The sequence below is a fragment of the Manduca sexta genome, unplaced genomic scaffold, assembly GCF_014839805.1.
Source record: "Manduca sexta isolate Smith_Timp_Sample1 unplaced genomic scaffold, JHU_Msex_v1.0 HiC_scaffold_470, whole genome shotgun sequence".
NCBI lineage: Eukaryota > Metazoa > Arthropoda > Insecta > Lepidoptera > Sphingidae > Manduca > Manduca sexta.
This window is the reverse complement of record NW_023595265.1, coordinates 1-8,422: the sequence shown is the minus strand read 5'-3', so window position 1 is coordinate 8,422 and position 8,422 is coordinate 1. Positions and strand designations below refer to the sequence as shown.

The following is an 8,422-nucleotide window of genomic DNA, read 5'->3' as shown; positions in this document are numbered from 1 at the left end:
GATTTGCAGACCGCATGCATGCATATTAGTGCCTATATGTTGTGTCCCTTCCGGAATCATTCTCCTTTCTCCACTGCTTCATAGCGTTTCTAAATTATAATAGTCGTTCCTTTAATGTCCGTTTTTATTAAACTACCCCAATTCCTAACTCGGGATCAACCGTCATAATAAACCAATTAAAATAATTTGTAGCTGTGTTAAAAAAATCTTTATTCTGATTAGTCCATTTTTGTATTCGATTTGAAGGTAATAAGAAACGTTTATTGAAATCGAACTTAAAGTTATGGAAGAAATCAAACAGACATTTCCCAAGACCAAAATCTTATCTGCAAAATGCTCTAGTTGCAGTATGAATGGTTTTAAGTTAAATGAAAATATAAATATCAATTACTGATTTCAAAATAGATTTTAAATTTTTGACAACAATTGGTTGATATTTATATTTTCACTAACTACTAATCTTATACTGCAACTAGAGCATTTTGCAGATGAGAGTCTTGGGAACGTCGAAATGATCTTAATACCTTGTGGCTATCACCACATTAAGATATGGATCAATCAGAATACATTTTGTTTGACTTACAGATGATTTATTTTGTTCGTTTTCGGGATCTATCCGAAGATAGGGATTGGGATTGATTATTCATTGTAGCGGTCCTTAACTTAAAACAATTATATCGATATCGATTCTTATAACTTAGAATTGTAATGACACGAAGCACAATCGTGTTGAATAAATAATCGTGAGTAATATAGAAATAAAATGTATAACTTCGTTGATTACTTGTGGTGATAAAATGATTATAAATCAAGATAACTTATACAATTGAAGATTCGTGTTTACCGTTTCTTAGTCATCACTTATAAACGTAGAACAATGTTAAAATAAGTATTATTTACTATTTTATTGTGATAGAGGTATTCATCAAAATAATTAAGACGTTGCGGTCTACGACATCAGAAGAGCGGGTTTTGACTACAAAACATTTATAGATTTTATTCCAGATAATGTGAGACTAAAATATAAAGTATTCATAAAAAATAAAGCGCAGATGCTTCCAAAAATAAAGAGTTGGAATATTGTTCGAAATAATCGATTAATCGATAAAAAGTGTCGTACTCGTACAAAAAACATATTACGTCATATCCATGATCCATCGAAGAAAACATCTGTTGTACTAAACGATCATCCATGAAATATAACCATAAATTCGTTGCCTCCTAAGTAAACTATAACATCTAAAAATTGTGATTTTCACTTTTTATTTTGTTTCCATTCATCAACTTGTTTTAATGAGTTTGGGAGTATAGTAAAAAACTCTTCATTTATTTACTTTTTTATATGATTTTAACAGTACTTAGATAACGAAACCCTAACAAGTGAAAATCATTATTTTTAGATGCGATAGTTTACTTAGAAGTCATCGAATTATAAACCGTAGCCAGATTGTCAACGATAACATTATACTCTTATAAATTCATACTTTCGATAGGCGGATATAAAAAAAACACTATAACACGACTACATAAACAAATTACACATACAAAAACATCCACTAACATATACTTCGGAATTAACATACAAAACTAATGTTTACAGAACCTATCCTATTATCTATGGTTTTGTATAGGCGTTGTCTATTGTGATAATAGTGTCGGTAATCATTGTACTTATAACACTTATCGATTATTCGCGTATTGCGTCGACTGTGACTGTACTATAATTCCGATGTTTTGTCAAAATTACTTTCTGATAACGGAAATAAATATTTTAATCCGTCGATATTGATAAGGTTTTGTTATCGATTTTCTCAAATCGCAAACCGTTTAACACGCGACCTAATTATGTTATTTTTACTTTTCATTTTAGAAACATTGGTATTTAATTTTCATCTTTATGTGTTAGTACATAAAGTCAATTGTCGACACGACTCTGCGAGGGCACTAGGCGTTCAATACGATATATTAAAAAGTACCGCGTCTACGTGGTTCGAGGCTTGACGTCTTCGACTTGTATCAACTGTTCTATCGGTATGAGGGATAACTCGCCCCCTAACATCGGCGCTGGTGGAGTCTGAAATATCGATACATAGATTAATGTCGATAAAAATAAAGATCTATCAGAGCTTTATCTACAATGCTGTTTTATGGTTTTGATTATAATTTAGATTCTTAGAAATTGTCGATAAGTTTTTATCTATACTAATAAAATTAAAGTCGGTCAAAACAGTCAATATGCAGGTTTGATTATAAGTATATAAATAATTTTGTATATATAGCTTACTCCAGCGCCACTTATAGTACGTATAGTAAGTGCGGTACGTACGTGCGGCCCCGCGTGCGCCTGCGCGGCCTCGCGCGCGCGCCGCAGCCCCAGCGAGAACACCGCCACCGAGCGCACGCGCTTCACCAGCGCCGCCTTCGCGCGGGACCGACCTGGGACAACTAACTTCTTGTACACATGTTAGGGAGCTTTCAGTATCAACTCCACACTGTAAGCCGGTATAATATCTTTCATAACATATACCATACAAATGTGCACCGTGAAAAAGAGTAAACATTGTTGAAACTGTATAGTAGCAAAGAGTATAAACCAAACAATAATAACCAATGTGAGCTAGTACTGGCAGTATGCCGCTTTAAATTTAGAAATTATATACTTCTATTTTGTCATTTGTCTAGTCTTTACTGTTCTCAATAAATCCACTAATCGTTTTACAATCCTAAGTTATTTCCTTCATAATCCATCAAACATCGTAAAGTAAAACATTTCAAAATATTATGCAACAATATACATACTATTTATTATTCCTGATAATATATTTTATGTTCGCTTGTACTAATCTAATCAGCTAATAAAATTATCTTGCATCTACAGTAATTTATATCCTTATCGATACGCACTACTTTTGTCCTTAGGTTTGTCGTCCTCGCTGGAGGTGGCGCTCACGTCGATGGACGGCGCCGAAGACGGCACCGCGTTCAAATCCGGCTCCGAACCGCCCGCGCTCACGCTACCCGACAACTCCTATAAATATGGGCATAAGATTATAGTCTATTATATAAAGCAAAAAATAATAAAAAAAAAATATTACGAGGAGTCTAGGAGGAAAGGAGAACGTCTAGCTACGTTCGCTTGACATCAAGCGACATAATTACCCACAATCGAAATTCACACAACACCACCCAAAATTTTATTTACAATGCAGTTAATTCAGACGGGTGAAATACTAATTGACTTATTTTATTTTATTCAAAAGGAACAGAAAATAGTTACACATTAAATAAGTAAATGGTAAAATTACACATATACTGCATTAATAAACATGTAACCAACAACACTGTTCGTATACGACTTGCGATACTTTTTGAAAATTTGAACATTGCACCTGCAGCGTGGGGTTGAGCAGCGGCCGGTGCGCGTGCGCGTGCGCGTGCGCCGCGTGCGTGGGGTGCGGCAGGCAGTGCGCCGAGCGGTGCAGCGGCTCCGCGCGCAGCCCGCGCACGCCCAGCAGCGACAGCGCTGCGCCCGGCGCCGCCTCCTGCGCACACACTCCTCACTCTCCGAACATTGGGATGGCGGGCGACAATGAGACAGTGGGGGGAGGGAGAACAACGTGAGGAAACCTACATACCTGACAAAATCTCTATAAAAATGTTGAGAGTATGTGAAGTCTACCAGCTAGCACTAGGCCAGCGTGGTGGACTGAAGCCTAATCACTTTAGTGTAGAGGCACGTGCCCAGCAGTGGACAGTGCTATTAAATGGAAAATGTTACAACTCATTCAACATTTTACCACTATTTTAAATCGAATACATCTATACTTTTCGAAACTCGATACACGAGTATCAATGTCTAACTGCGTAATATTATATACTAGTTTATGCACGCGGCTCCACCCGCATGAAAAAGTTTTTCTCAGATAAAAAGTAGCCCATGCCTTCCGGGGCTTTCAAACTATCTTTAAGAGCCTATCACAGTCCAGGAGTAATATAGCTTCCTATTAGTGAAAAAAAAATCAAAATCGATTTAACATCTTCAACTTTATGCATTAGTATAGATTATAAGAGCCTAAACAAGAAAAAAAAATAGAACTATTAATTTAAAAAGCCAATATAAAGCTGTCTACTCACTTTACGCCGTATAGGTTTGGTGGGACTAACGTCCTGCAACAACTGCAGCGAGCCCGTCGTCACCGCCGGCTCTGTTATGGACGCGGCTTTAGGTCTGCAATCACACGCACATTAACATCTAAATCATTCAGTGAAAAGTAAAGCTTCGTTACACGGGATTTGTGAAGCGCAAAGGAGTGCACACAAGCTGACACTGGCTTGTGACATTAGCTTTAGTAACGCCGTGAAGTAAGCAACGTGTGAAATATAACCACCGAGATGTTAGTTACGAACGTGTCCATTGAACCGATTTCAAATAAGATTCTAAATTCAGCTGTTTTAAAGGATCAATGGACAGTCTCACAATGTTAAATATGTTTTTATATAATAAAAAATAATTTATGTAGGTAATAATATAGCAAAGGATATTATTTTCGCAAAATAGCATCTCAGTATTCAAGAATGAAGTCAAAGGGTGTAAGTGATACGTGTTCAAAAGAAAGAAGTGTCGTGAAAGTTAGAAAATACATGAATCAAATTACCTTTCTATGATATTTCAAATAGGTACAGTATTGTGACAGTAACAACTACCGATAGAGTTGAAAAGTTTATTGCAAACAATTACAAAAATCATTAAATCACTAATAAAAAGCGTAATACTGAGTTAAATGGAATTATTTAATAATTAATTATAAATTATCTTTGTCCACTACACACCCATCCACGCACATATACTTGTGTCAAATTAACTGAAAATAAAACAAAACTAAATTAAAAATCTAAAACTATTGCGCTTATAATAATGTCCGACAGAAGAAAATTCATTAACTACATTTCGACTTTAAAAATATGTCGATGACAAACAAACTTTTGAACGTATTTGCATCGACTTATTTATATATATTTTTTCAAGTTTCAGTCAAGTGGCCTCTTTGCACCTAAATGGTACGCGGAGTTGGGGCCATATCTCTATATTTCCAGTGATGAGAGATCATTACCTCTTGCCAATCGAAACATTAATGTCGGCCTGTTTGAATCGTATTCAAAAAAATATAGAGGCTCATTTTAACATTGCGTAAATGAAACCATATACTCATCTTTACCTCTGCTCACATTGTGTCAAAAATCATACATGAATAATAAATATTTTCACCTAAAATCCCGATTTTATATAGCTGATATTTTTAACTAATATTATGTGTGCGTAAGAGTATTTCTGACTGAAAGTGTGACGAATTCTTTTAAGCTAGTATTTAGATAGGCATTAGAGCGTCTAAAATTAAAAATACGTTTTATTGATTTATTAGAAAAAGATACTTTTTTATTTTACATCTACCGAACGAGTAACAATTTACAAAATTGTAAAGTGTTGTTTTCAACAAAGAGTAAACTCAGGTTGCCCTTTTCCGTCTATGTGGGCAAATCCGTCTTTTTGCAATTACGAACGCTCTAATCGAAGGACAACTTTGACGGCCGAATAGGTGATTTTTTGACTCTCCAAAAACGCATTCATACCTAGTCGACATAGGGCCTTCTGACCATAATATATGGTTTCATTTACTAACACAATGTGAAAATGACCCTGTATAATAATATTATAATTATCTGAAACGTCTTCTTATAGTAAGTAAATTTTACTATTATTGTGTTATTAACGAATCCTTCTACAATGTCTTCGGTTGGACATTAATCATTATCAACGATGTGCCAATCATCTTGCCTACAATGTATAGTATGTATTGTATAACTCGACGTGAGTGTAAGCGTCAAACCACATGCCACACTAACGGACGGACAAACTTCACATATAGATGATACGTATGGTTTATTCAATGCGCTGTGGTCAACATCAAAGCGTACGTTGTAACGGCCGAAATGGTACTAATTTTGTATGCTAAACATATTGAACAATTTTTATTTTCATAAATACGGTACTTTGATAAATTTCGGGTTTATGAGTGGTCATTTTTCAAGTGGAATGATAACAGTTTTTTTATTTGTAGATTTTGTTATATTCCAGCCACACATGTTCCGATTTACGGTTTGATAATCGATACCAAGATATAGGTAGATGTCGATAAAGCTTAATTTCGTTCTAATTTTGTGTATTAAAATTTTGCAAATGAGCAATTATCATCGATTATTTTCCGTAATAATTTGTAAGCTTGTGTGGCCACATATATTACGTAATAGATTTTGTAATTGACACCAAAAACGATAAATTTTGTATCGTTAAAAACATTTAATATTAAGAAGCCTCGTTTTTCAGTGCACATAATATATTCAATGTTGATATTAGAAGTATTCAATTTATCATTATTTTCTAAAACTTTCTAATAAACATAGAACTTAATAATATGTTTGTAACGTTTCCTGTATCAAATTCAATATGACTTAATTCAATGATTCTTATAATGAAACATTGCATTCTCAAAGAATAAATATCGATATTGACATCGATACATCGACTCATAATGTAGAATGTTATGAATATATTATTTATCTCGGAAATCTTTTATATTTATATAAAAGATTTCCAAGATGTTATTATATCGATATTTTGTCTTAAAATCGATTTCTATTGACGCACACGCTATAGCTTACCTAAACGGCGGTATCTCGGGTATCTTTCCTATAAATATCTTCTTCTTATCCGGCTTGTCGTTCTGTTTGGGCGTGGTGGGTGTTATTGTGTGCGGAGTGTTGCGAGACGACGGCCGGATGTCGTCCTGGCTCGGGCATTCCGACTGAAAATCATCAAAATGATGTCGCGATAAACGATTGTTTTCGATAGTATCGATACCACGCGAAGTACACGAAAATCAAGTACACGAAACGCATTACAAATGGACATTCTTGGCATATCTTTGCTTTTCAGTGTGAGTAGTTGATTAATAAATATTATAGATTAGGTTATAAGTCGGGTATATGACTATACTAGGTGAGGGTAGTAGTGGCGAAGCGTCCAAACAGGCCGGTTCCTACCGGCTTCCCTTTAGATTTATTTACGTTTGTCCTAGTTTTTGTTTTCTGTCAAATCGGCCGCGATATGTTAACTAAGGCAATTTTTAATTTCCTCGGGTTTATTTTGAAAAAAATCATCCTTCGCTACGGCGAGGTAGGCTTTTAACAGGATTTTAAATATTTTTTTTTTTTGATTTCCGAATAGTTAAGTCAGCATTCAAGACGTAATCTTTTTTTTTTTGAAAACTCGCCAACTCTGTAAACGTAGCATATACTAAATTGCTTTAAAAATAAATCACTCGCTGAATACCAGTGGCTTTTAACAGGGTAATCTGGAAATTTTTAGGGAGGATTATATTCAGCAGTAGACTCCCTGTGGCTGATGAATACTTACCATAAGTGGTGCGTGTGCGTTCTTAATCGCTTCCCGCCTTTGGAACTCGACTTTGGCCATCTCGGTGGCGAGCCACGCCGGTATCTCGGGTATGGCGAGCCGCAAAGCCAACACTACCACTAATATTACGTGCTGTGAACAAATTGTTAAAATTTTCATTTATATTTAGATGTTCTACATTAAGAACTTATGAATTATTGTAATCGTGTTGCAGATACCTTGACATGAATTATAATTAATTATCAGTGTTTCGGAATGAACCAATCGAAATAAGTCATTTGTAATCATGTAAAAAATCTTTGTTCTGATTGGTTCATTTTTGAGATAGCGCGAAAAAAGCGATTGGGATCGTATTTAAGTTATATTGTGTGTTAATTGCAGCCAAAATATTTTTTTTATCTACCTATCTATCTATTTTGAAAATTGCGGTATATCGATAAAACAAAAAACGTCTGTTGTCTATAAATTATTTGTGTTAGCGCATATGTATATTTATGTAGTATATTCTATATATTATCGTATCTAATTCTACACATTACTATTACTATTGTTATTATTATTAATTATTTTTTTCCTTTTTACGTACGCCCTAAACTGCCCTTTCTACTATTTTTATCATCTCCATCTAATGGTTGTCTGGTAGAGACCGCCTCAAGCGATAAGACCGCCATTTGTACCACCAATGTATTCTTTTCCACCGTCTGTATGCAAATTTGTCTTCTCTTTGTTTTTTTTATTTTTTACTTTTTTGCTGTAGAAAAAAGTTTTAAATAAAATAAATAAATAAAACGAAAAACCGTGACACAGCAGCGTGGAGTAGCGCGGGCGCGGTTACCTCGAGCGCGACGATGACGAGCACGGTCTGCGCGGGCGTGGCGTCGGGCAGCAGGCGGTGCACGGGGCCCGACAGCCCGATCAGCGCGCAGTTCACCAGCACCGCCACGCCCACTA

At 35.3% G+C, this 8,422-nt stretch overlaps 1 protein-coding gene across 1 annotated transcript; it reads right to left on the bottom strand.

Moving 5' to 3' along the window:
• Positions 1–1,247: 1,247 nt before the first annotated feature.
• LOC119193392 (anoctamin-8-like) lies at positions 1,248–8,417 on the bottom strand (the record flags this gene model as incomplete). Its single annotated transcript, XM_037446987.1, has 8 exons — positions 1,248–2,074; positions 2,327–2,436; positions 2,905–3,028; positions 3,390–3,542; positions 4,135–4,228; positions 6,718–6,860; positions 7,472–7,603; positions 8,307–8,417. Coding segments are annotated over 8 exons (960 nt in total), but the record flags the coding sequence as incomplete, so codon positions are not given.
• Between the last annotated feature and the right edge of the window lie 5 nt (positions 8,418–8,422).